The sequence below is a fragment of the Eublepharis macularius genome, chromosome 18 (genome assembly GCF_028583425.1).
Source record: "Eublepharis macularius isolate TG4126 chromosome 18, MPM_Emac_v1.0, whole genome shotgun sequence".
In the NCBI taxonomy this organism is placed as follows: domain Eukaryota; kingdom Metazoa; phylum Chordata; class Lepidosauria; order Squamata; family Eublepharidae; genus Eublepharis; species Eublepharis macularius.
The window spans coordinates 39,940,667-39,968,362 of record NC_072807.1 but is presented as its reverse complement, the minus strand read 5'-3'; the positions used below and the strand labels follow the sequence as shown (position 1 = coordinate 39,968,362).

Below are 27,696 nucleotides of genomic sequence, written 5' to 3'. Positions count from 1 at the left end.
TAAGGTAAAACAATAATGCCAATGCTAACAACAAATAATTATGAATGGTTATTAATAATAAGAAGAAAAAGGTAGTGCTAATAACAAAGCAAAGCGTAATTCCTCCACCCCGCCCCTCTCTGCTTCTCCCGGGGCAGCGCAGGGCCTGCGGGGCGCCGGAAGTGCCGGGGCGCTCGCGCGGCCTCTTGGACTGAGGGGCGGCGGCGCTTTGCGGCGCTGCCGTCAAGCGCGGCGGAGTGTCGCGCTGCGGCTGCCGCGGAGGGCGGAGGGAGCGGCTGGCCAGGCCGAGGCGGCGGAGCGGAGGGAGGCAGGCGCGGGCGAGGGGGCTGCGCAGCGCTCGGAACCGCCCGGCCCGCTCGCTCGCTCGCGCCCCAGGGCGCCGGCCGCGCCGAGGAAGGAGGGCCGGGCGGGAGGGTCCGGCGCCGCCGGGGGAGGGCCGGGCCGGGCCGGGCCGGCCGCCTCAAGGTAGGCCCTGGCGGGGGGCGGGAGAGGGGGGGAGTCGGGGCCGCGCCGCGCGCCCCCGGAGGGTGAGGCTGGCGGGGAGGGGGTGTCGCCTCCGAGGCTGGCCGGGTCCCAGCTGGCGCCCCCCGGAGCGTGAGGGGCCTCCGGACGCCGCTGCCCACGCCTGCCCTGCCGCGCTCGGCCTCGGCGGTGGGAGCTGCCTGGGGGGAGTCCCGGGAGGGGTCGAGCCCCCGAGCCCCCCCCCCCGGCCCGACGCAGCCCTCCCTTCCTGTGGGGCCTGGAGGTCAGCTGGGATGGCTCCAGCCCTCGCCTGGAGGGTGGCAACCCTGCCTGTGGCTCCCCAAGGCCCCTCCCCGAGCACCCATTTGTGTTAGCCTTGTAGGTGCTGCTGGGCTCCTGCTCTTTTCTCCTGCGTGCAGGGGGGAGGCGGCCTTGACTGCCCTACTCGCGAGCAGGCAGGCGTGGCGGAGCAGCCCCGCATCCAGCCCAGCCCAGCGGCCCCTGCGGCTCCAGCCCCTGCCCCTCACACCCTCCCCATCCCGGCTGCAGCCTGGGGTCAAGGTCAGCAGGGGGCTGATGGCACTGCCCACCGGCAGGCACAAGGCCCACGCAGCCTGCTTCCAGCCCCCCCCCCGGGCAGCTGCCCCCTGGGAGCTCTCTCTCTCTGTCGCCTGGAATGCCCTGCTCCCGAGTAAGCGTAAGCCAGCCCTTCATCGCCAAAGGCCGCAAAGCCTCCTGAGCTTGGCACTTAGGGTGGGCGAGTTGGGCTTGCTTCCGCTCGGACACATCCCCTGCTTCGGAAGGTGCTGAGCGCCCCTCCTGGGCACACGTGCCTGTATTCCGTAAAGATCTGGCTGCTCTGAAGTTCGGGTTTTTTCTGCGCCCATTTGGCCCAGTGCAAGGAAGCCTGTCGTGTGTACGAGCGCATCCACTCTGCAGGACCAAAATGGCTTCAGTGCTGTTGTCTCTGAGACTCCAGGCGGGTTATGCTGCATAAGACGAATATTGTCAACAGCTCGGATAGTTCACAAACAATGCTGTAGGATTTGGATGTCAGAAATTCCAAAATAGGCAGAAATCTGCAAACAGAGCTCAAAACCAAGCATAAGTATATTTAAGCACGACGCGGCAAAAGATGCAGAAGTTACCCAGTCGGAGCATTCTTACAGGAAAAGACAGGGCTAATGGCTACTGATACTTGGGTCGCTACTTCCTCGTTTATTCGTCCTTGCTGTAGCCTGAGGAACAGGAGGTGTGATCATGTGGATAGCACAGTTAAGGATGTTGAGGATTATGTTGGTACATTTTATTTTTTATTTATTCATATCCTGCCTCTCTCCCAAATAGGGACCCAAATTGGTTTCTCTTGGGAGAATATGATGTCTACTCCAGATATTTTAACATGGGGTGGTTGTCTGTATCCAGTTTTCATCATCTCCTATAGTGTGGTGTAATGGCTAGTCCTGGACTAGGAGCTCAGAGGCCCAGGTTCGAATCCCTGCTCTGCCATGGCCAATCACCCACTTTTGGCCTCACCTTCCTCACAGTGTTGTTGAGAGGATAAAGCGAAGGAGGAGAGAATAATGTAAGTCACTTTGGGTCTCTGCCGGGGAGAAAGGCAGGATATAATAACACACTTTGTAAGCCGCTCTGAGTGGGTGTTAAGTTGTTCTGAAGGGCAGTATATAAATCGAATGCTGCTGCTGCTGCTGTTATAAATGAAGTAAATACTTAATTTTTTTTTGCTGTCATGTGTTTAGAGTAGATTGGCTTCTTCCATGCACCCATTGCTTTAGTAGTTTTAGGGGGAGTGTGTTTGTAATGAACAGCGTGATGCGCCTAAAGTAAAATCTCATGTGTGATAGAAAACCAGAAGTTGAGAGTTTTGAGTGATGGTGGGGGCATGTGGGGTTCTGGCCGTGCTGGGGCAGAACGGAGTTCCTGCTGTGGAGGAGTTTTGGGGCTGAGCAGTCGTCTGCCACACCTGGGATCTGTATGCCACAGCGTGCCCTCGAGCTCTGCATTATATTCAGGAGGAAGCGCTGGATGGTATTTGCAATCCAAATATAGCTGTTCCACAGGTCGTGCTGTGTTTGTGGTTTGTAGAGGAGTGAAGCTGCTCTTGGTTTCATAGTCCTGGTTTTATTGGTTTAGTGTCCTTCTGCCCTTTAACGCAGAGGGTGAGTAATGAAACTTGCTTGTGGGGCTCGTCCCCACAACAAATCCGTTACTTAATTTTACAGCGGGTTACAAAAATCCATATAGTACGTTTGTAGCTGAGCTGGGATGTGACCCAGGGCCTTCCAGAGAGATCTGCCTTAATAACCGGTAGGCCCTTCTGGGTCTTGACAAGCTTTCTTGAGACGGGAAGGCGCACAGAACCTCTTCACTGAACTGGGACGTTTTTGATTGTCAAAAGAAACGAAAGTTGCTTTAATTATAATATAAATTCATTGTCTGTGTGAGATTGTAGGACAGTGGGAGCTGATGAGATGACTACAAATGTAAAAAAGATTTGAAGGGGGTCTTAAATTTTACACGTATAAAATTGGTATGACAAAACACATCTGTATGTTGAGCGTATGACTGTAGGTTTTCCTCCGGGTTAAGCAAGCTTTGCCTGTGCTCCAATAGGTCTCTTCTAAAATAGTGGTTTGTGGTAGTAAGAAATCATGTCCACAAGCACTTGATTCTCCTTCCTCTCTCTTAGGTATAAAAAACAGAACAGGGTTTCATTCAATCATATAACAAAACGTAGAACTGGAAGGACACCAAGGTCATCTAGTCCGGCCCCTACACAACGCAGGAAATTTACGGCTATCTCCCCCCCACTCACCTCCATCAATGACCCGTGCTCTGTGCCCAGAGGAAGGCAAAAAACTGCCAGGATCCCTGCCAGTGTTCCCATTAACATGAGCAACTGAGCAATTGCTCACAGATTCTGACTCTTCCACTCACAGCTTCTCAGCTGTAGCTCACAGGTACTAACTAACTTTACCTGCAGAGTAATTTAGTTTGATATTTGGAAACCATGTATGAATGACTGCTTGCATTGTTTTTTCCTAAGCGAGAAACAATACAAATTAAAGTAGTTTATAGTTGGTTTGTACGTTTTATATGTTTGTAGACTGAATTTTTTTTTTTTAAAAAAAAAAGAGGTGCGCTCAAAACTTTAATGCAACTTGTTTTGGCTCACGAAGTAGATTTTTGGCTCACAACGCTGCACAGCTTAGAGGGCACATTGATCCCTGGCCGATCTGGCCTGAAGAAATCTTCCTCCCTGACCCCAAAGTGGCAATGGGCATTGCCCTGGGCATGTAAGAAGGGGCCACGAGAGGCAAGCACTTCATGCCCTCTCTCAATCCACCCAAGTTCATGCACACCCCAAGGGTTATTAAGCCTTTCCTGTTGGGGCAGGTGAGCACACACTTCCATGGTTAATATAGGTGCCTAGTTGGGCCTTGCATAGTCTAGTAAGTGGTGACTGGAGGCTCCGGTTGTGCTTTGTGCCCCCCCGTTTAGGGAACTGGGTGGGGGGAGATACCTGAGGTGATGTCATGTCGGAGGTGACTGTGTGCATGATGGCATAAAAGTGCTCCTGTTGTTACGTCCTTCTGATGACCTCTGTGCTGCTTGGTCTTGTGAGCATCCATGCCCTCAGCAGTTGTGGCGTGTGCCATTACTGTTGCAGCGGCCCTTTAAGAAAGGCCTGCCCCTGATGGGAGAGGGGTGGAAGCCAGCTGTTGGTCTTCCTCTGGCTTTGGGGCAAGATGGCCCACCACATAAACTGTCCAGGGGCTCAAGGTCAAGCCTGAACAGGGTGAGGGTTGCCGGAGGGGGAGGGGGAACAGGGACAGGGTTAGGGTGGGAGGGTTTGCTTGTGCATATAGAAGACAGGTGGAGGGGGGGGGTCTCCCTTTTTCATGCCAGGGAGACAGGAAGGACTACACCAGGGCTTAGTTCTCGTGGCCCCTTCTTACATGCCCAGGGTAATGCCCATTGCCACTTTCGGGTCAGGTAATTTTTCCCCAGGCCAGTTCATCTGGGGATTCTGGCCTTGTTTTGCCATCTTCTGGGCACGGAGCAGGGGTCCCTGGGTGTGTGGGGAGATAGTTGTGAATTTCCTGCAGTGTGCAGGGGGTTGGACTAAATGACCCTAGAGGTCCCTTCCAACCCTTTGATTCTCTGTGCATGCCCTGACCGGTAATGAGTCCTACCTTCAGTTCGCTCCCTATTTATCCTGGAAGCCACTGTTGACTCAAATTGGGGGGATATCTGGGGGATATATTTTACTCCTGGACTGAACGCTTGTGGAGCAGGGTTTCTAACTTGGGGTTTCCACATCCAAACGTATCACTCATGTATAGTATACCTGGCATGCTCTCGATGCCAACTTGCCCTTATGAGTATGGCTACTCTGACTTTCAATTGCAAACCCGCCCCCCCCCCCAGTGCCGCTGGACCGTCTCAGATTGTGCTACAGAGTTAATAACAGAGAGCCGTTTGCATTCTGGTTTGTATCCCTGATATTGCGGAGTGTGCGCTAGACGAAGCGTCTGTAGGCCTGGGAATACGGCTATGGTCCTCTGCATGTGGATTTGTGCCTCTTTATGTCAGGGGTTTGGCGGGGGGTGGGATGCAGAAACTTCAGCAAATTCCGTCTACTGTGGCTTGGCTTTGGAAACCAAAAAAGAAGCCTTCTTTCCTCTCCATCTGGGAAATTCTGAGTTTATTATTATGGCTGGCTTTGTTTTTAATTGAGCGTTCCGATGCAAAGTTCAGGTGAAAGAAAGGTCAAGCCATATCAGTGAGGGAAGTACTGAATCACAAGTTCTAGGAAGGGTATTATAAAGAAAGGCTTTTAAACCCTGCTCCAAAGGTACAGGTGAGACGGTCAGTGCTGGCCCTCTGGAGCTGGCACAGCCTGCACGGAGCCCCCTGTGCCGTGCTGCCATAGTAAAGCTGTTGCAAAATCCTGTAGCCCACCAAACACCTGGGGGCGTAGATTGCAGCTGTGCTCTTCCATCACCGGTCAGCGTCCCGGGCGATTGGCAGCTGCCCCAGGGAAACGCCATTCTCCATGCGTCTGCTCCGGCTCTCAGCTGCCTGCCTTCTCGGTCCCAGGACATGGCTGTTGAGGATGGCAGGAAAGGGGGGTGGCTGCTGCCACCTTGGGTGCCAGTCCATAGCCTGCGAGCTGGTGGCCTGGAGTGGTGCAGTATTAACGGCAAGAATCTGAGTCCAAATGCTCATCCTCGTCGCTGGCATCTTTTTCTGCGCTTAGCTCTGACTTCTCTCAAATGTTGACGTGTTTAATACACATTGGTGCTTTTCAAGTTGCAGGTGTAGATTTTCTATTAGAAGCACAGCTGTTGTATGCAGCGGCAGCATTTGAACTCGAGTCTCACATTCAGTTGTGTGAGTCTGTCGTGCCAATTGCTGATTGTTGCCTCAAGGTGGGAGCTGCTGTTTTGTGGGTTCATGTGAGCATCTAAAAGCCCCCGTTCCTGTAGCCTGGGCCGATACTACAACTGGCCATTAGACAGGTCGAGAGGAATTTGGATGGACCGACTGGGTAAGCGCTTTTTTTAATTTTTAAGTTGACTTTTTTTAGAACCACAAAAAAGATACTTCAGTCAAATTTACACTAATTATAAAATAAGTTGTTATGCGCTACAGTGACAATGTTTTAAAACATCGTGGTTGTTACAGCTTTTGTCAGCATTTGGGTAAAGTTTCTGTAAATGCAAATAATGTACTGAATAGTCCTTTGGCCCTTATCCCAGAATATGAGCGTGAGCTTAGAGTTTCACAATGTTTAAAAACGAACTTAAAGCCTGCTGACGATGTGTATGCAGCCCTGTGTGCTTGTGGGCCTTCGACTGGCACAGCTGCGCTTTGGGATGTCAGTGCAACATGCCAGGGGCTTCTGGGGCAGCCGCAGCAGCTGGCGCTGTGCTTGCAGTGCCCCTTGGAGGCTCCAGGATGTGCGGCAGGGTCACACGGTGCTGCTCTGCGTTGCCCCCTTTTTGCGCCTGGGCCTCTGATTGGGCTGCCCGCTTGAGGAGGAGTGGCATTGCTTGAGCTTCACGCGTGGAAGGTCTCTGGTTCAGCCCTTGGCTTCTGGCTTGGAGGGGGCAGGGCTCTTCGGAAGAGGCTCGGTTGTCTGCCTCGCCCAGTGCTTCGTGTTGTACGGGTTGGGTCCCATTGCTCTTCCCCCAGGTCCAGTAAAATGGACGCAGGTATTCGGCTGGGAGGGGCAGTGGCGGAGCTCTTTCCTCATGCTGTGGAAACCGTGACCTCTAATGTCGGAAGCATTTAGTGCTTAGCTGCCTTCATAAAAAGACACGTATAGGGTTTGGTTCCTGCCTGGTTCTGCCTTGTCTTGATGATGTCTTGGTCAATTTTGTTGCCAGTGGGTGGACTGGGCAGGCGGGAAGACGGTTCATTGCCTAGCAATGGCAGCCATCGTAGGGAATCTGATATCTCAGACCAGCCCGGCTGTAATCGTTTGAGTGTCGTCTGAATCTGTAGCCCTTGAGTGTTTGTGTAGGATTGTGTGTGAGCTGGAGCAGAGGATCCCAGATCCCAGGGTCCAGCTGAGAGGCACGTGATGAAGGAGCGTTGCTGAAGCCAGGGAGATCTGGATCTGCCCCGGCCCATTGGAGCCCGCCTGGCGTTCTCTGATGGAAGAAACAAAATGTATTTCTTTAGGAGAAAATGGTGGTGACTGTTGCTCGTCTCACCATTTCTGATCGTTTGAAGAGAAATTAATTGGACTGGACACTTTTGATTAAACAGCTTTTGAAGGCCGGCATACCTAGCACGTCATATTGGACGATCTCTGCTACACGTCTGATACAGCGTGTCTGATCTAGTGGGTTTCTGACTTCCATAAGAGACCGCAAGTCCAAGTTTGATCGGACTGGGAAGTCCTCGTTAAGCTTCTTGCGTCGTTCCATGCTGAACGGTTTCAGTGGCTAAACAGTTGGAAGAGGAAAGGTCAAAACAGCCTCTCTGAGTTCTGTTCTAGATCCCCCTTGGCAAAGCACTGCCAATGGTTAGTTAGCTTTTAGCAAGCAGATGTCATAAATGGGAGGTTCTCTTTCACCTGAGCTGTTGCCGGGGGGGGGGGTGGTTCTTGTTGTGTTCCCTACAGGAAGGAAGGCGCCTGAATCTTCTGCGGTAACAAATAAGTTGAGAGAAGCGGACCCTTATCGCTGCTCTGCATCTCTCTGTATGATCTTCCTCCATGAGCAGCTTTTCTGGTAGCATCATGAAGTACAGTAGCAGTAACTGTCCTCTAGGCCTTTCCTTGTATTTGAAGAAACCTGATCGTCATGTTGAGCGTTGTCCTTTTGAGTTAATTGCCATGTCTCCTAGAACTGGAGGAGAGTTTCATAGTATGTTTAGTTAAGCCAGTACAAAATTCCCCGGAATACCTCCTGACCTGTGAAAATGCTGTGTGTACTCGCGGATTGTGTACGTTTTAATGAGCTTCCCGTGTATACAGTACTTGGTCTTAACTTTCTTTTCTGTAGCCATGATGAATATATGAGCTGCCTCAGCCCAGGTATGCCTGTGGCAGGTGCTCCAAGGAATGCCACGTTGTGCCAGGGTTTAGAGAAATGGGTTGATTTGCTCAGATCTTGGGGAGGTAGAAGTTATTGTTTGGGTTGCAGGCAGAATTCGTTCAGCATCTTCAAACTGCAATTGCTCCTTAAACTAGAGTGCCATTTACATTTTCTTGGCAGCTATATCAGAGGTGGGGATTGAGATTATTAGGAAAGGGACTGAAGATAAAACAGCCAATATTGTAATGCCCTTATGTAGAGCTGTGGCGTGGCATTATTTGGAATACTGTGCGCTGTTTTCTTTGCCATATCTCAAAAACGATATCGCAAAGCAGGGAGAATTACAGAGGAGGGCAACCAAGACAATTAATGGGCTGGAGCACTTTTCCTACAAGGAATGGCTGGGACCTTTCAGTCTTGAAATAAGATTACTACGATTCCCCCCTCTCCCATAATACTTCAGCTTGGGCCGCCCAGTGAAGTTGACGGGCAGTAGCTTCAGTCTAGAAGAAGGATGGCTAAGGGGAAGCATAAGCAAAGTTTATAAAATGTTGTCGGGGTGGAGGAGGTGGGTGGAGGGAGCTTTTTCTTCCTGTCCTGTAATCCTAGAATTTGTGGGCATACTCTGAAATTGATGGGCAAGAGGTTCAAGACGGACAAAAGGAAATACTGCTTAACTCCTTGAGGAATTGAATTGTGGAATTCATTGCCTGTGGACAGCCATGAGCACAGATCTCTTTGGAAGGGGTTCATGGGAGAGAAGCTCCATCAGTGGCTACTGGCCCCTGGGGACTCAAGGGAACCTCAGTATTCAGTAACCCGCTGAATGCCCGTGGGGGAAGGCCTTGGCCACCCGGCCCGGTTAGCCCTCCAGGGCAGCTGGATGGCTGCTGAGTGAGGCAGGCCGCTGGTCTCGATGGGCCCTCACTGGCCCGACCCAGCCCCGGGCTCTTCCAGGGCTCTTCTGTACCCAGTAGCAACCTTTGAATCTGGCAACCAGCTCTTTGGTGGCTCCAACCTCCCTGCCGCCCACGGCACCTTGACTCTGTTTGCTGTTGCCCACGTTCAGAGAGCTGGTAAGACCATTTGCTGCTAATGAGGAAAAAGAGCAAATTATTTCGTTATCACGGGGCTTTTGAAGGACGTGTGTTCCTGTCGGTTGGACACTTTACACCCCCAGTGCGGAGAGCCTCATAAAGAAGACCCCACCGAAACGTCTCCTCCTTTAGCCCCCTGACCAGAGAGCTTCCTGTCCATGCACAATTCCGAGATTTTATTTTATTTATTTTATTATTTGATTTGATTTATACCCCGCCCTCCCCACAGATGGGCTTAGGGCGGCTAACAACATTAAAAGATCCATTAAAAGTCACAAAAACATAAAATCAATAATAATTTTTTAAAAATCATTAAAATAGTCCAGGAGCAGGCTAGTTAGACAAATATTGGGAGTCCGTATACGGGCACAGCAGATGGCCGAGGGCAGCCCCAGAAGAAGTGGTGGTCTTAGATGGGGGGAGGAGGACACCCGCTGGCACTCAGCCGAAGGCCCGGCGGAACATCTCCGTTTTGCAGGCCCTGCGGAACTGTCACAGGTCCCGCAGGGCCCGGATCTCCAGCGGGAGAGCGTTCCACCATTTTGAACTTGACTTTTCTTCCAAGAGCAGGCGAAGCTGGAAGCCACGAGAGCGTTTGTCCGAAGCACGGTTTCTCCTGATCTTTGTCCCTCTCTCTGTGTTTGTTTTCCACGGGGCAGGGGGGAGTCCAGGTTCTCCAAAGACATTTTTGAAAGCATAGCTGTGCTAGCGAATATGGCCGGCCCCCAGTGCTTGCTGGGTGTTCACACGCCTAAAACCTCTGCTGAGAAAACGTTCAGGTCTTTCATCATCACTCACGGGCTAGCCTCGTGGCTTGTCCTCGGGTCTGAGAATTCGGTGGAAAGGTAAACTGCTGCTTGCCCTGTCTGCCTCCCCCCGACTCTTGCCAGCTGACATGGGCTCTTCCTTAGCAGAAAACCATCCGATAAGTACTGATGTTGTGCTTCAGCTTTCAGCAGCCTAAATCCTTGTGGCCTTTTTTAGTCCTTGAAAATTTGCTTATGGCTTCTTTCGCTTCTCCATGTGCCTCTTTCTCTTGTACTCTGAAATAGATGAGATGTGGGGCGATGGGCGAGGGAGGGAGCAGGCAGTTAGTTTTTTAAAGACTTTCTGTACCAAACCCAGTGTTACCAGCCATCTTCCTGCAACGTTAAAGAGAAGAAGTAAGACTGAGAGGTTTTAGTGGCTTTCATTGTGGTCACCCTCTGGCACGGTTGTAAGAGTAATTGATCTGATGCGCTTTTGATTTTGTCGGGATGTGCTGTGTGTTTTCTATTGTGGGTTGGATCCTCTGCACCCGTTCTCTAAGGGTGGCACTTTGTGTCAGGCGTAAGGAACCTTCCAGTGGTACAAGAGGCGGGCTTTACTCTGGAGCAAGGAGGTTCCTCTCAACCCAAGAGCCTGCTGCTGTAGCGACCTGTCCGCGGGAGCTGCCTCTGAAGCAGACATCCAAAGTAGCTGATCAGTGTTTTTTTCCTGTTTCCGCCCAGGCCTTCCCCGCAGTTGCCCATGTCACAATGGACTCCTGAGTGTGGCGCGGTCTATACTCTAGAAGCGGATATGAAGAGCGACGTTTCCTCTGGGGCACCCAAGAGGCAAGAGAGCCTGAAGGGGACGCTCTTGAACTCCCAGCCCATGGAGGCAGCCAAAAACTTCCCGGCAGAAGTCGAGATGATCGCCGGCAAGGTCGGAGAGGAGTTCTCCCACTTGTGCGGCGACTCTCAAAAACAGAAGGAGGTGAACGGAAGTCGCCCGGACCCAGAGGCAGTTGTCCTGCGGAAGAAGCGCAAGAGCCAGCAGGCTGGCCCTTCATATGCACAGAGCTGTGATGGCAAGGAAAACCCACGCATTTTAGGATTAAGGCAGCGCCTCGATACGCAAAGCGAGGACAACGACTCCTCTTTCAGTGACTGTGTGTCTTCGCCATCGTCCAGTTTGCATTTTGGAGACTCTGACACGGTAACCTCTGAGGAGGATAAGGAGGCCGCCGCCGTCAGGCATCCTCGGGCAGTGTTGAACGCTTCCAGCAGAACTCACAGCTCGCGGCCACAGAAGTGGCCTCGGACGGAACCGGAATCCGTACCAGGTTTATTAATGAAAAGGCCTTGTTTCCACGGCAGCAGTTCCTTGAGGAGGCTGCCCTATCGGAAGAGGTTTGTGAAAACAAGCTCCTCTCAAAGGACACAAAACCAAAAGGAGCGGATTTTAATGCAGCGTAAAAAAAGGGAGGTATTAGCCAGGAGGAAGTATGCTTTGCTGCCCAGCTCTAGTAGTTCCAGTGAGAACGACTTGAGTAGTGAATCTTCTTCCAGCTCATCCAGTGAGGGAGAGGAAGATATCTTTGTATCGACTGGCGAAAACCACCAAAACAATACTGCTGTTCCCTCAGGTAAATTTCCCCGTTTCTCTAGAACACCTGGATGATCCTGCCCTCGGGGGGGGGGCGGTTTAGCAACCACTTCTCAGCAGTCCTCGGTAGCAGCCATTTTGCCAGAGGTGGTGCTATGAGAAGGTGGGGCAGGGGGAGGCTGGTGGGGCAGAGATTCAGGCTCCTGTTACTGTTGCTGTTTTTCGATTTCTAGCCCTCCCCACAAGCAGGCTCAGGGTGGGTGACATCAAGTGAAGACACAATTTAAAAACACAATAAGATCACCAGAATTTAAATAATAAACATCATTTTAGTTCATCAATACAGCTTTAAAATTTCCAGCTACAATTCCCAAGATCGGTCGAAGTCCAACACCCACCCCTGCTGATAATACACAGAGGGAAGGGTGGGAGCAACATTTTAACTGGATTAATTTAAATTAAATTTAAGTTGAAATGGGGGGGCGCTTAGTGGGCTGCTGGCGAGGCATGTCCCACGGCTGCCTTGGCCAGATTGCTTGGCTTTGGCCGGAGAGTCTTCGGCGGCCTGTGGCTGACCTGCAGGCTCCCAGAATTGAGCTAGATAAAGCATAAAAGTGGCAGTGGTGAAAATCTCCGTGTGGAGGAGCTTTGGCCTAGCAGCCCTGCCGCTGGCAATGGTGTGTGCGAATCTCAAGTTCTGGGACGGGCCTGGCAGTCTGAACTGGCTCTTGCAGTCCTGCTCGGACCTTACATGGCGGATAGAAGGTGCTGCTCTCTGCTCTTGGAAATGTAAACTCAGCCCAAGTTCTCTGCTCCCTCGTGAGTGTGGAATTGTTCTGACTTGGTGATGCTTCCGACAGCGAGCAGCTGCTCTGTAGTCCTCTGGCATCCCCGAGCCAGTCAATACTTTCCCCTCCCCTGGTTTTTGAAGGCACAGTGCCCTTGGGGAGCATTGTGAGGGCTTGTAGCCTCACGCAACCAGATGTAACTACCACAGAAGAGTTGGGTTGCTCATTCTTGTTGCATTTTCTCGAAATGGTTATTGATTACCTCCATTTCAAGCCATATATATATTTCATACCCTGTGAAATTCAATCCTAACACAACTTTTTTCGGTCTTCTGTTCTTTTACTTTCTGCTTTTTTCAGGGAGTATTGATGAAGACGTCGTGGTGATTGAGGCGTCCTCCACTCCCCAAGTTACTGCCAATGAAGAAATTAATGTGACCTCAACAGACAGTGAAGTGGAGATTGTAACAGTTGGTGAAAGTTACCGGTAAAACTTCCCATTAGCTCTTCTGGCGGTTCATGGGATGTAGTCAGAGATGATGGCTGAGTGTCTGCAGAGCAATGAAACAAGGGCCAAAGTAGGGGGGGGCCTTTACCCATGGGGGGAGGCATGCCTTAGATCCTTGTTGATTCACAAAAATGAGAGGGGGTACCACACCTTGCTTGAACATACTCTTAAGGATCTGGGGGGGGGGCGGGTTATTCCCAATTGAGAGCCCTCCTTCTCAATCCATCAGGAGCCTCCACCTTCTTTGAGTATATTCACCATGTTGAGGGTAAGACATGCTTTTTTCAGAACATTCCCCCCCCCCCGCAAGCCTGGCTATTCAGAAGGCTCTCAGGATGGGGGCGGTTTATTGTCCCTGTAGCAGTTTTTCAAAAGCATCGCCCCTTCATTCTGTTTGAACAGAAAATGGGAACAAGAGAGCCTCACAAACGCACCCATCACTTTGCTAAAGAACACTTGAATGAAATCCGGCCCTAAAGTCATAGCTGCCTTATGGCAACTTCTGATGGGGTTTTCAAGGCAAGAGACATTCGGCGGTGGTGTGCCATGGCCTGCCTCTGCAACCCTGGTCTTCGCTGGAGGTCTCCCATCCAATTACTAACCAAGGCCGACCTTGCTTAGCTTCTGAGATTTCCAAGCCCTTCAGTTCTTTGAATATTGTTTTCTACTGGTGAACTAGAGGATGATTTGTCACTCTGGTTCTATCCCACGTTTTTGTGGGATATTTGCTGTTAGTCTCTCAGTTCTGAACACCCAACTCCACATACCAATAAAAAATCAGGGCTGAAGGGTAGAGAAGTATGCTTTGGGCTGCAAGTTCAGTTTGCTCAGTCTGAGAACAGTTAGTCTCAAATGTGAGCATGCTGTCCCTGGTCAATGCTTAACCTGTCTCCAGCAATCAGTTAATACATCCTAGTTTACAGGGCTGCTCCACAGCTTTCCACGAGGGCATATGAAAGGGCGGCCCCTTCACCGGATCAGAGAGGCAACATAGGCAACAAGATGTGGCTTCCTTTCGTTAGTCTCTGGGCCTCGCACGGGAGTCTTCACCTTCTTTTGTTCTCCTGCTACCTCGTGTGTCTTCTGGCATACTGGTGCTTTTTGTGAAAGCGAACTCCACTTAACTGCAGGAGTATTCTGTAGCTATCCAGGGAGGAGGGGAAGTGTTATCGTACTTCTCAAGCTGTCCGTTATTTTGCTCTTTGTCTTGCAGCAGTGTTTTAAAATGTCAGATGGGGCTCACAGAACATTTGTCGGTCAAAGATAAAAGGATGCTTGCTAGAACATCCCGAATTCTGGCTCCTCGGTATTGGCAGATCAGAAGAGAGCCGTGGAAAGGCTGTTTTACGTTTCCTCTCCCTTCAAATTTCAAACTGTGTGAATCTTTCCCCCACTAGAATTGGGTAACAGGTTTTTTTAAAGCCACTCCCTTCCCATTCTAAAATTTCTTTACCTCCCCCAACCGCCCCCCTCAATGCAGTCAGTGCAGTGGCAACTAACTAGTTTGAGGGTGTTTGTCTGGGGGGGGGGCGCTAGGTGTGTCCTCTGCCTCCTGCTCTGGAGAATCTGTGGATCAAGGCCAAGTGAAATTAGAGATGACTTTTGCTGGAGTGTTTTGGTCCTTTCCCCCCACCCATGAGCTTATCTCCAACATCTCTTGTTCATCTATTGACTCTACTATAGGATTGCATAAGCAGCCAGGGAAAAAAGCAATTAAGTTAAAGCAAACTGCAGTCAGAATTAAATGTTCTTCAGGTTATCCGTTGGTTGTCTAGATGGTCAGACTTCCTTGCTGTGAGCAGTTTGGTAAAGTGAAACTAATTCACTCGCTTCTGTGTGTGTTCTCTGCCAGGTCTCGTTCATCACTGGGGCATTCTAGATCCCACTGGGGTCACAGTTCGAACTCCCATGCCCCGCGGTCACAGGAGCAGCGGAACCGCAGTAGAATTTCCACAGTCATACAGCCACTGAGGCAGAACGCCGCGGAGGTGGTGGACTTGACGGTGGATGAAGAGGGTAGGTAGTCAGGACGGCAAATCCGCGTCCTCCTCACTGGGAGAAACTGGTCCTGTAAAAGGAGTGTGAAATTCCCACTTCACACACAGGGGCGTGTCCCGTGAGTTGCTCCCGTGCGCACCCCTGACAGTGCTGTTGCCAGAGTCTTGAACTTCGAAGTGTCCACTCCAGCACTCCCACTTCTGTAGCCACGGCCAACGCTCTTCTTGCCACTGGACTCTGCGAGCTTCTGAGGGTACTTGGTGTGATTAACTGGCAAAAGGTTTTATGTCATTAAATAAAACCGACTGCTCTTTTCCTGCAAACCATCTGGCAGCAGACGTGCCAACTCCCTCCCCTTGTAGGTCTTGTAGCTTTCCTCTTGAAAGCCGGAACAACAGGCCACCAGCTGGTCGACATTCATACCCCTGCCTCTTTGAAAACAGGGTCTTACGTCATGTTGATGAGTTCATTTATTTTGAAGCCGTTTTATTCCACATCCTATAACTTGGTGGTGGAAAAGGAGGTCTGCCTTAGTTTGAAAGTGTGGCCCCTTCTGCCTGCCAGCATCTCTGCATCCTCAGACACCAGGTCCCAAACGTGCCTGAAACGGAAGGTAAGCGGAGGTGCAGGAATTGCTCGCTGGTGGTAGTTGGCTCCTCGCTGCCTGCTGTTGTGTTTATTCCTAATAAGAGTGCCCGCAAAACTGTTGAAGGTAAGAGGCATCAACCCGGATGCCTTTCCTAACTGAGGGTGTGGAATGGAGGAAGGCAGCCAAGAGAAGCCCTGTGCTGGCTGCTGTGTACTTCCAGGGTCACTGAAAAAGACCAGCTCTGAAAGCGCACGGGTCGTGCTCAGATGTCCTTTTCTTTCCCACAGAGCCCACCGTCGTGCCAACCACGTCCTCTCGAGCGGATGCCCCGGCAGCCAGTTCTGCTTCCAGCGAAGGCTCCAGCAGGGCTTCTGCGGAGCAGGCCCCCGAGGTCGTTTCAAGCGCCTCCAGCAGCCAAACGGCGGCAGCCCCAGAGCCTCTGGCCACCCTTGCCCACAGCAGTGCTGCCGGGAGTTCAGCAGGAGGTACAGGATGAGGGTGGTTCCGAAAGGAGCTTTGGGCTTTGGCTGTGCCCTGACGGAAAGGAGTGCGAAATCACGACGTGCGGTTTTTGTTGGAGGGGCCATATTCCCTGGTTTGTGGATTATTTTGTAAGAGGGTTGAGAGGCCTTTAGATGGAGCACAATTAAGGAGCCTGAAGCACCAGCGCCCCCATTCCTTGGGCCAGTTTGTGGCCTTATGTGAGCCTGGGCGGGCTTTGCAGGCACTGAGGCTCGAGACTTAGGGGGAACGGCGGCAGCGCAGTGGGCATGTGCTCATCCGCTGTTGGGGGTGGCGTGGGCTGCCCGGTTCTTTCTCTGGGGCTCAGCATGGTTCCCTGGGGCTCAGCAAGCGTTTCTGATTCAGCAGTGTGGCATGCAGGGCTTCTTGGCTGCCGCCAGTGGCGTGGCGGCCCACCATGCTTACGTGCGTTTCTCTGTTTTTCTCCCCCGTTCAAGACGATGCAAGAGGAAATCCGTCCAGTTCCACGCTGGGCCCCGGCCCTCCTGCCCTGCCACGGCTGCCCTCGTGCTGCCCCCAGCACTCTCCCTGCGGGGGGTCTCCGCAGAGCCACCCGGTCCTGGGCCACCCTCCTGCGAGCTGTTTCCAGCAGCACAGCCACCACTTCCAGCACCACCACCACCACCACCACCACAGCCCCCATGCCAGCGTCCCCCTCTCGCCTCCTTTCAGCGAGTCCAGCTGCCCCGTGGAACGGCCTCCCCCTGTGCCAGCGCCTGGCGGGCCAAGCGCTAGTTCTGGCACGACTTACCACGACCAGGCAGGTTGAGTTTACGTTCTGTCGTCGTAAGCACCGTCATGCGCACCATCTGTGTCAGGCGCCGACGGTCTCTTCTGGAGCCATTTCCTTGGCTCACAGTCCCTCGCTGGCTGTGAATCGATTGCGTGTCTTTAGGCGAGGTACGCAGATGGACAGCAGTGGCCTGCCTTCCCGGGCGGTTGCTGTTCAGACCCCTTGAATAGAGGCACGTGGGTCCGGCCCCCCAGTTGCTCCGTTTGTAAGTGGCGGGGAGTGGCTCTTTCTGCCAGTTTCTTCCCCTGCAGGATCCCCACTTTGCCCCGCCTGCGGTTCATGAGAGTCCACTGACTCCCTGGAGCAAAACGGGGTGAGGCCTCATCATTGGGTTGCCGCAGGGAAGGGAAGGGAAGTCCCGCTTTGCAAAGTTGACGAAAGGTTAGGAGTACGTCCACGTGAATGCACAAAGCGGTCTTCGACTGAGTCAGAGCCCGGCCGCCGGTGTGGGGGCTTTCTCCAAATCTGCCTTAGATTGCAGCGCTGGTCTTAGCACCTTTTGGCTTCAGGCTGTGGCCCTCCCTGTTATTAATTCCCAGGGGTGGGGTGGGGTGGGGTGGGGTTTGCTGCCTCTCTTAATTAACCCGAGAATCGCCATCACATGCATGAAGCAGACTGACCTAGCAGCCTCTGTCCTCCTGGCTCCTCTGCCTTCAGAAGGAACCCTGGTAGAAATATTTTAAATAAATAAAATGTAATGAAGGGATCTTGAATTGCCCGTGGGCAGCTTGTTTCTCTTTGCTCTCGCTGCTTCGTGCGATCACGGTGACGCCCGTCTTCTTGTCCTCCCTCCAGCAGGCGCTCCCTGTCGACTTGAGCAGCAACGGCATCCGAAGTCACGGGGGCAGCTCTTTCCAGGGCACCTCTGCCTTCGACCCCTGCTGCCCTGGGTCTTCCTCCCGGACAACCATCTATGGGCATCAGGCCAGTGCCGCTCCCAGCTACCCCATTGCCCTCGAGGGGTACAGCGCAAACATGGTCGCCCCGCCTCAGCCCCCGCCTCAGGCTTCGCTGTCCTCCTGCCGGCATCACCTGCACTCGCCTTGTAAGTACGGCAGCGGTCCTCAGGGCACGGGCAGCCTCCGTTCCCTGGGGGGCCCCCAGGCCTGCTGCCTGGCGCCACAAGCAGCAGGCCGTTCCTCTCCCTATCGCTCTGGCCCTGCAGACGCTGAGGGGGATTGCTGCTGACCGGCAGGGTTGACCGGGCTCTTTGTTTTCTCCCCTCCCCTTCAGATGCTTCTTTGACACGGCCTCTTCACCATCAAGCTTCCACGTGTCCGCACTCCCACGGGAACCCTCCTCCGCCTCCCGCTGCTCCACCACAGCCCCCGCCGCAAGTGGACTACGTGATCCCCCACCCGGTGCACCCCTTCCACCCCTCCATCTCCTCCTCCCACACCTCTTCCCACGCCGTCCCCCCTCCACCCCCTCCACACCCCTTGGCCAGCACAGCCGCCCCGCTCCCGCAGCACCTCCCGGCCGCGCCCCAGCCGCTCCCCCATCACATCCCCGCCGCAGCGCCTCCCGCTCAGAGGCTGCACCCCCACGAAGTCATCCAGAGGATGGAGGTCCAGCGCCGCAGGATGATGCAGCACCCCACGTACGTCTGGCGGCCGTGGCACGTGGGGGCTGGGGACGGGGCAGCAAGGGGGCAAGGGCAAGGGCTGCCCCGTGAGACCTGGGCCCGCGTGCTGTCCCGGGGCAGTCGTGTTGTTCCTCCCTGGCAGTCACGAGGAAGCACTGCGCCTGGAAGAAGCCACGGAAGGCTCTGCCGGGGAAAACCAGGGCTTGCCTGGAAGGGCCCTCCAACGGGCCTCCTCCCCGGGCTGTGCCAGCTTCAGGAAATGCCTGGCCTTTGCCACTGCCAGATGTCCTCTGGGGTAGCCAGCCAGCCACTACCAGGAAATGGATGCTGGGTTACCTGGGCCCCCACTGGTCGAGCCTGTCAGGGCTGCTGTTACACCCTTAAGGTCAAGACTGGGCAAGGGAGGAGTGTGGTTGCCCTCCTCCACTCCCACCCTGCTCGGGGGTCAGGTGTTGGTTACACCACTGGCACCTTTCCTTTCGGACAGCTATGGTACATTGCCTGGCCAGTGCATGGATCTTGGTTAGCGCTAGTCACAATATTTTTAAAGTTTCAGGTGGATTGCAGTCTTGGTCTGTTGTAGAAAAGCCAGATTCGGGTCCCGTAGCACCTTAAAGACCAACTAGATTTCCAGGACAGGAGCTTTCGAGAGTCCCAGCTGACAAAGGGAGCTCTCGCTCTCGGAAGCTTCTACCCTGGCAATCTAGTTGGTCTTTATGGTGCTCCTGGTCCCGAATATTATTATAGGTCAGGGACCTTCATTCAGAACCTCATTTTCTGGTGTCGGGCCAGATTGGATCAGGCGTATAACCAAAGGGACACCCTGTTTAGAAACAGGCTGTTCCTGTGTATCCTGGCATTTATGAGGAAATTCTGTTTTATGCAGCCGTATCTTCTCATCTTTGCCAGCAAACTTCTCTGTTGCACTCCCAAGCCACGGCACATTGATTGATTGGCGCGGCAGCTGCGTGGGTGACAGCCGGCCCAGGCATGGGTGGGGGGCTGAGCGGCCCAGAGCACGTGGATGCCTGAAGTGCCGCACCAAGTATCTTGAGGGGAAGAGTGGCTGGGAGAGGAGAGCGCTTGTGGGCATGGTCACTTTGCAGTCGTGTGGTGTTTATCCCTTCCCAGGCGAGCGCATGAGCGACCTCCACCCCACCCGCACCGAATGCACCCAAACTATGGCCACGGGCATCACATTCACGTGCCCCAGACGATGTCTTCGCACCCTCGACAAGCCCCGGAGAGGTCTCCCTGGTTAGTAAAGCTCTCATCCGTTAGTTTGGTGACACCCTGTCCCTGCACCAGGTTAGTCAAGTGTCTCGAAGCCCACACCTTCAGCATCCCTTTGGATTACTGTCTGCTGCGCAGCCTACTCCAGAGGAGTTGCCTTTACAAACATAGAAGGGGTCATCCATAGCTCAACCTTTTTTTAAAAAATCACCTTATTTATTTACCCATTGTGTGTCCTGCCTTTCCCTAGCCAGCTTTTGTGGTATTTATTTATCTTGCTTGTTTTATCTTTACAACAGCCCTGTGAGGTAGATCAGGCTAAATATGTCTGGCCTCGCCTGGGCAATTTTTGGCTTGAAAGGATAAGGACCAACCTTAACGGAAAGCCTTTTTATGTCAAAGAATGTTTAAGTTGCGGACTGGAGGCTGTTGGGCAGGTCCCAAGTGGAGCTCGCCAGGAATGCAATTCCACGGGTGGGGTGCCACCACCAAGTAGACTCCACATCTTTAGACTGTGGAAGGTTCTTGCACGACAGCATCCCGAAGCATCCTCAGCGTGTGGGCAGGCGCTAGAATCCGTGGGAGGAGAGAGTTGTTCAAATGGACGGGACCTCGGCTGCGTCAGACTTTAAAGGACAAAGCCAGTGCTTTGGAGTGGGGCCTGGGAACAAAAGAGCAACCAGTGCGGTTTCTAAAGTAGGACGGGTTAGAATCCTCGCCTCTGAAAGGGGAGCAAGGTGCTGACTTCCCAGCCGAGGTGGACTCAGCAGTGGACTCTCTGCTTCTTCGACAGGGAACTGGGAATTGAAGCAGGAGTGACAGCCGCCACCTACCCGCCTGGCCCGCTGCATCCGCACTTGGCTCACTATCATGCGCCTCCGCGACTTCACCACTTGCAAATCGGGGCTCTTCCATTAATGGTAAGGAGGGCGGCTGCAGAAGCACCGCCAGCACTTGTGGCTTTGCACAACACCCCAGGGGGCATCTGCAGAAGGTGGGGACTGGGGGGGTGGGGGCGGGACATGTTGGCCATTTCAGTTCTGGGTTTTGTTTCTTTTCAACTTTGGTAATGTAAGAAATTATTGCAAGAAAAGGTTTAATGATCTAACGAAAGCTGGAAGAGACTCTTATTGGGTACAGGACAGCCACATCTCTGACTTGGGAAATTGGAAGAGACCCAAATCAAACTCCCCAGTAGTACATTGACCCTCTGCATCTGATTTCTGCTCGGCTCAAGAACTGGCTCCGGTTGTGTTGCAGCACTTCGGGGCTGGCGGGGGGGGGGGGGGAGCCTTTGCTAGTTTTGCTGTGGTTCTTGTTACAAGTGGTTCTGGCTGTCTAGGGGAACGAGTTGCCCATATTTAGGAGAACCTGGGGTACATCAGCTGACAGTAAAACGCAGGAGAGAATTGAAGAGCAAGAGGAAGGAAATATCCCAGTCCATACTACATATACGTAGTTTTGTGTGGAATTCGGCAAATGCCAAGAATTGTCTCGGGCTCCAGAAGATCTTAGCACAGTTTGAGGAGTGGGTTTTTTGCTGTCGTCACGGTTGCCAAGAGTTGCATTTGAGAACGTGAAGGCAGTTAACGCGGAAGGGAAGAGGCCACTGCTGACTCCCTCTGGCAGTTCTGGCTGATCCCTTTTTTGCAGCAGAAGAGCCGTTTCTTAATGGCGTCGTCTCCACATACTGAAGTCCCACCCTCAGTACAGAACTTCCTTTTGGGCCATCCTGCCTTAAGGGAAGGTGAAGATTCCTCTTCAGAGGCTAAATGCGATGCTGGCAATATACAGTGAGCTGCTTTTGCAGAGAGAGCATTCCTCACGGGGCAGAAATTCTTGCTCGGGGTGGCGTTTGTAGGTGCTTGAGGAAATGCCTTGAACCTGAGGGAAGTTTTATAGTGCGGAATAAGGAATTCTTCCACTGCCCTGAGTGCTGTTTGGTGGAAGTTTGCTGTGTTGCCTGAATTTCATTGACCATTTCCTGGTTTGGGGCATATCTGCAATATGGAAATATCTGTTTTTCTGCTAGAGAGGCCAACTTAATTGGAAATTTCAGTTGCATTCTTGTCCTTGAAGTTCTAGTCCAGGAGATTTTTGAGGGAGTGCCGATAATGCGGCCAAGCATTCGGCCTGCTGGCCAAGAAGCGGAGTCTGCCGTTTTCTGACTAAAGAGGCGGGCGTCACTTTCATTATTTGCCAAATTCCAGGATTTGTTATGTTTCTCTCTTTTCCCCATCAAAGCCTAACACCTTCTCCTGGGTGTTTTCTGGATGTGTATTGCTGTGTTGAGGTTTTGTAGGGTGAAAAATAGCCTGAGAGTTGGTTGGGGTTTGTCCCAGGTGTGATACCAGTCCAGGAGCAGTTGCTGCCACCGTCTGCCTTCCAGCTTCTCTCTGATGTCCGCATTTGCTGTGGCACGCGAGGCTGACTGGCCAGGGGAAGAGTCCTTGCCAGACCTCGTGGCAGAAGTGACCGGGACGCAGTCTTAGGTCTTTGAAGGGCTTCTTTGTATCCCTGAATTGTGTTAGACTTCATGTGTAAATACAGTTGAGGCACAGAGCGGCCAAAACACTTGCTCGTGATGGCAGAATACTTTCACAACAAAACCGTGGCTGGCTGAGAACAAGCCGTTCTCCAGTCTTCCTCTTCTGGACTGAGTCTGTGCAGAATTCCTCTCCTTTAGTGAAGGGGTGTGCTTCGTGTAAGGAGCTGTTGGCAGCAAGACGCGTAAGGGAGGCTATCGCAGGGCCATCATCGCCTCTGCCAGAGTTTTGTCTATTGGTGAGGACGAGAATCAAGCAACAGGGTTCTGTCTTTTAGAACATGAACAGTGAAACTCCCAAACTGTTCTACAATTAGATTTAACTTGATTCTGCTGCTATTTGAATAGGTTCCTGACATGGCGGGCTACCCTCACATCCGTTACATTTCATCGGGATTGGATGGAACTTCATTCAGAGGCCCTTTCAGGGGCAATTTTGAGGTTTGTAATAGAATAAACCAAGCTATGTAGCAGAAATTTTGCTTGAGGGAGAAAGGGGGAGGGGTTCGCTTCAGAGCAAAGTGTAAAAGAGTCAATCCAGTCTTTTAAATATTTCTCGCCTCTTTCGTGCTGTGGAAACATAGTACGTGCTTAAAACAGAGGAAGACTCTTCTGGGTTATGCAGGAGTAGGTGGCCATTTATGAGATTAAGTGGTACAAAAAGTATTTGAAAGCCAGGATGCAGTACTCTTGGAGGTGGCTTAGGAGAAGGGGACAGTTTCAGGTGGGTCCGTACGAGAAGAGCAAGATTTGGGTCCAGCAGCACTTTAAAGACCCACTAGATTTCCAGGGCACAAACTTTCAAGAGTCAAAGCTCCCGTCATCAGACAGTTGATGCTCCATTGTCGAGATTCAGAAGTGAACCTGGGCCACTGCGGCAGCTGCTGCTTGCGATGCGAAGAGGGGAAGTTCAGCTATCGGATGCAGAGAGTGAATGAACTCTTAGTAAGCCACTGGACGAACCTTTCAGTTCTCATCAGCCTGTGTTGAGACTGAAGAAACCGGCCGCCCCATTTCAGCCCTAACCCTCTCCCCTCTCCCTCGGGGTCCTGCAGCAGCATCTGGAAGTCCGGCCTTTTCTGTGCATTTTGTGTTTGTATCACCTTTACGAAACATGCAGAGAACCAGCGCACAGCATGTTTGTCTGACCCCCCCCCCCCATCTGCAACAGCCCGCTCTAGCTTGGAAGTCCACAGAGTCCCGAGCAGGTGTGGCTAGATCCAGTCTGCTCCTGGGCCTTGGAACGGGGATTCCAAGCACTCCAGAGGCCATCCGAGTCAGGCACTCAGCTGCCCCATGTCAAGCCTCTCTGTGACATCAGAGCAAGTAAGCCAGTGGCAGCCAGAGGGGTCATTGCACACTTGCTGGCACAGGGCCCTAGTGATCGCAAAGCGAAGCTGCCATCCGACAAGTCAGAGAGAGGGGTCAGTGTTCCTTTGTGTGCAAAACAAATTGTGTGCACCTTGGGTAGAATAGATGGTTGTCTTGTTTTGGGAGTGAGTTGCTAAGATGAAATGAGAACGCAAGTGTATTTAATTCTGCTGGCTCTCCTTGATTCCAGGAGTTGATTCACCTGGAAGAGCGATTGGGAAATGTGAATCGTGGAGCTTCGCAAGGAACAATCGAAAGGTGCACCTATCCACACAAATACAAAAAGGTGAGTGTCCCCCCCAAAGCCACATGAACGTTAAATAAGATCTTGGATGTCTTCATCAGGTTTGAGTGGGTGGGTGTTACATATTAAACTTCTAATATGTGGGCCAACAGACATTAGTTTGTCAGTTCCATATATTGCTTTTTGTCCATCCATACTGAGCTGGGGGGAAAAGAAAAACAGAAAAGAAGCCAAATCATTCCTTCTTTCTCAGATCCTTTTTGGAAAGTCCTGAGTGTTATTACATGGTCTCATCAGCAAATCTGCAGAACTGACCCAGGACCCTTTTTGAATGCTAACCTGTCGGGACCCTTAACGTGAAATCCTCACCCAAATCTATAGTTCTGGGGTAGAGCTACAGCCAACTTGGTACAGATATGAGGGCCTCACCGCAAGTCCCTATGCGAGCATCGTGGTCAGCAGCCTCCGATGACACATCTTTTTTTCTGGGCTGCTGGCTCCACATTGGGGGATTAACTGTCCCACCAGATTCCCTGCACTCACAACTGAATGTGCCAAGGGATGCTGCCTTTCCCCGGCAGGCTTGCTTTGTAGAGCTTACCTTGACGTCTGAAATGAGTACCGTTTAGAGAGCACGTCATGGAAAGCTGTTGGTAATGTTGCCTGCTTAAGCGGGCACCGTGTAACGCTTGCACCCTCTCAATCGATTTAGGAGCTGGGGCCTGGATCCTAGTCGATTTTTCTTGAATTCAGCACCGGTGCAGGTCTCGGGCTGAGTTTCTTGCTGCTTCGGTCAGATCTCCAGAGCATGTGGCCATCCTGGGCCCAGCTTTGACTTTAACGTGGTGCTTCCGCTGTCCCTTGTGTCTGCTCAGGGACTCTGCCAATGTCTGTGCTGTCAGAATTAAATGGTGGCGGTAGGGGGGGGGAGACATGGTCATGGGGGTGGGGTTAGGAGCTGGGTAGCCTGATGTCTTATTGTATTAAACATTTCAGACTTAAGTGTGTGTGTTCTCTTGAAATGCCAATGTTGCCACTGTGATAATACAAGCAATGATGACTGTGCGTCAACGTTTCTTGCTCAGTTTGCCAATAATGTCATCTCTGCTAACAAGGTAACAACTGATTGGTTCTCACAGAGGAAACTGCACTGCAAACAAGATGGGGAGGAAGGGACCGAGGAGGACACAGAGGAAAAGTGCACCATTTGTTTATCTATTTTAGAGGAAGGGGAAGATGTCAGGTAACTAACAGTCAGCCCCTTGTTAAGGTGCAGGGCAGCCACTGCCAGGCTGGGCATTCTGGGTCCCACGAAATGAAAAGGCGGCCAGATGGGTTTGGGAATTCAGGCAGGCGCAGCTCCTGCCAGTTGCGTTGCGATACACAGGCCGTGAAGGCACTGTGGGGAGGAAGCAGACAGACTCCCTGCACGGAGGGCCCTTCCGATCTAGACTGCCCCACCGTTCCTCTCAAGGGCTGTTATAAAGAGAGTCCTTAGAAAATACAGCTGCGCTTGCAGGCTGATCTTCAGAGGATGCGACTCAAAATCACCTTCTTCATGCCAGGGCCAGTTTGGAGGAAGATTCTCAGGAGAGGCAGAGGCAGGTTTAGGAGTGCCCCCCCCCCGCCCCCCGGGCTGTTGCTGGCAAAGTTTTCCCTCTGGTGGTGTTTGAATCCTCCTTCCCTCCCGTCTCAGTATGACCCTTGTTGCTGCGTGCCAGCCCTGGAGCAGGGTGCAGTTAAGGGTTATTGTGACATTACCACTGATGTGGGCATCATGTATTCAAAAGAATGGCCAAGAGTTTTAGGATGTGTCTGTCAGCTTTTGGTAATGAGCCACCAAAACTCCCTCTGCAGTTGGGATCTATCTTGTAACTTTTCACACTGACAGATCCCAAGATGAGTTTGGCTGTACAGTTTTAGATAGCTTCTAAAACCACATTCTCATTCACTGCATTTTTATATACATTGCCGTAAGCATTACAATATTTTACAAGCATTTAGTAAGATCTGCCGGATGTTCCTCTAGTATCGTCAGCATTTCAGTTTAATATACACTTTCCAGTCTTCTAGGTTGCAAGGAGAAACTTGCAGATGTTTGGGGAAGGTCTAGTGAAGAAGGTAGGGGGTGGGCGGGAAGAATGGAGACCCCACCCCCATAGCGGTGGGTGGTGCTCCTGCAAGTATTTCCAGCTCCACTCCTGCTCATAATCATTTCCCACACTGGCCGTCCTTGTTGTTAGATTCATAATACTTGATAATCTTCTGCTTGGGGAGTGGAATACATTCAGAGGTCCCTAAATGTAAATTTGCCCCATTATATGGGTACAGGATTTGGCTGCTGCTTGCTGGCTTGTGACGGCAGGGGCGGGCGGGGGGGGGGAATATAACTGATGACAGATTTGCTGACTCCACCCTTGTCTCAACAAACAGCTATGCTTTGCCTATGAATGGCTCACCCGTCTTTGTCTCTTTCTGCTTAACAGGCGCCTCCCTTGTATGCATCTTTTCCATCAAGTGTGTGTGGATCAGTGGTTGATCACGAACAAGAAGTGCCCCATTTGCAGAGTGGACATTGAAGCTCAGCTGCCGAGCGAGAGTTGACCCCCTTCTCCCCCAGCCCTCTTGTGCTCCTCCTCCACACCCATCCTTCCTGGTACTGCAGTCAACCAAAGATGGCATGACTTTACCTGTGCAGATGTTGGAAGCATTTGAACCTGCTAGAGTGCTATGTGTCTGCTCTATGGTATACCTAATGCTAAACCTACAGTTCCGTGTATTTATAAAGCCTTTTTTCTCTCTCAAGATTTTACCATTCCCCTCATCCTTAACACTTCCCCCTGTATCTCTGCATGGTCCCTCGTATTGCATTTCTTTGCACATGTTACGGGCTTAGTCATCCCAAACTTGCAGGCAAGATTTATCTGCTTTAGAAAGTAGGATTGTGTGGTCCGGTTTTGTTTATATTTTTTTTTACCTAGAGTTGAGCTTTCCAAAATAAGATTTCACTCATTACTAACATCAGAGACCTTAATTTAATCATGTATTTTAGTTTCAAATGTATAAAGATCAAGATGACATTGTGTTTTTAAGACATTCCTTAATTAGGAGAAAAGGCTGCTGTATTCTTACATTGGGCAGAAATGCCAAAGCGTTTCTCTTGCACCGGCGCCACTTAAAACGAACTGGAGCTGTGCGGGAGCACCGCAGCGCTGATTTGTTCCAAGTTGCACCATCTGCAATAACTGAGAACACAACCTTCAGGCCCTCTTGGTTTCCACAGGGGCACTTGTTCCTGGCACATCTTTTCTGATCACGCGCGTGTGTTCTGAAGCCTTCAGCACAATACAGATTTATTTGAATGTCAATATTAAAACATTTAGACTGCTGTCGGATTGTATGTACCATTTTCTTATGTCTAGCCATTGGGGTCCCTCTAATGTAATATTTTGCTGCTGTGAAACAGCTCTAATGAACACTAAATATTTGACTTCAACTAGCTGGATTGTAGATACATGCAGATTGAATAAATAAGTTTGTAGGAAAACAGGGAAGGAAAGACACCTTTTTTTCTGCTCCTCAGTCTTATGCTAAAAATTCATCTTCAGATCTGCACAAAATGGTTTTGTAAAAAAAAAAAAAGGAAAAAGGAAAAAACCCACAAACATCAAATCATGACTTAGAATAGCATTTCTTATGGCAGATTTCCATGACTTCATAGAACTTTCAGGGTCCCTGCTCCGTCATGGGCCTTTTTTTTTTTTTAATTTTACGGTTAATAAAGTTAGCTGAATCCACCTGTTTCTCGCGTTGTTTCTCAAGACCAGCTTGAAAGTCTTTTTGTGAATCTGGCCAAGTCATTTCCTGGCCTTGTTAAGGCTGAGCCAGTGGGGCAACAGACGGAACAGGCCCCAGGGCAGTTCTCCGCATGGATGGCATGGAAGGAAAAGTGCTCTGGCGCAGCTCTTCACTTCTGCACAACCTGCACCAGAAAGTTGCCAGGTGAGTTGTGCCTCTGGTGAATTGGCAAATGAGGCT

At 51.7% G+C, this 27,696-nt stretch overlaps 1 protein-coding gene across 3 annotated transcripts; it reads left to right on the top strand.

The window, feature by feature from the left end:
• The first annotated feature begins 278 nt into the window (after positions 1 to 278).
• Positions 279 to 27,425, top strand: RNF111 (ring finger protein 111). Of its 3 annotated transcripts, none has more exons than XM_055002848.1 (14): positions 279 to 465; positions 10,624 to 11,522; positions 12,631 to 12,757; positions 14,631 to 14,794; positions 15,653 to 15,850; positions 16,325 to 16,647; positions 17,476 to 17,725; positions 17,914 to 18,280; positions 19,397 to 19,522; positions 20,292 to 20,418; positions 22,392 to 22,484; positions 23,605 to 23,700; positions 24,798 to 24,901; positions 26,145 to 27,425. In XM_055002848.1, exons 2-14 carry the CDS (start codon positions 10,643 to 10,645, stop codon positions 26,260 to 26,262), a joined length of 2,973 nt encoding a protein of 990 aa, XP_054858823.1. In that variant the 5' UTR covers positions 279 to 465; positions 10,624 to 10,642; the 3' UTR covers positions 26,263 to 27,425. The 3 variants fall into 3 exon arrangements, with proteins under 3 accessions (XP_054858823.1, XP_054858822.1, XP_054858824.1); XM_055002847.1 differs by having other exon boundaries at positions 24,774 to 24,901; XM_055002849.1 differs by lacking the exon at positions 22,392 to 22,484 and having other exon boundaries at positions 24,774 to 24,901.
• Positions 27,426 to 27,696: the final 271 nt, after the last annotated feature.

What these genes read in the sequence shown, in the direction of transcription:
- RNF111 (XM_055002847.1), top strand. Translation starts at nt 10,643, where the DNA reads ATGTCACAATGGACTCCTGAGTGTGGCGCGGTCTATACTCTAGAAGCG. An exon ending in ACAGTTGGTGAAAGTTACCG is followed by an intron (nt 12,758 to 14,630) that starts GTAAAACTTCCC and finishes GTTCTCTGCCAG; the next exon opens with GTCTCGTTCATCACTGGGGC. An exon ending in GCATCACCTGCACTCGCCTT is followed by an intron (nt 17,726 to 17,913) that starts GTAAGTACGGCA and finishes CCTCCCCTTCAG; the next exon opens with ATGCTTCTTTGACACGGCCT.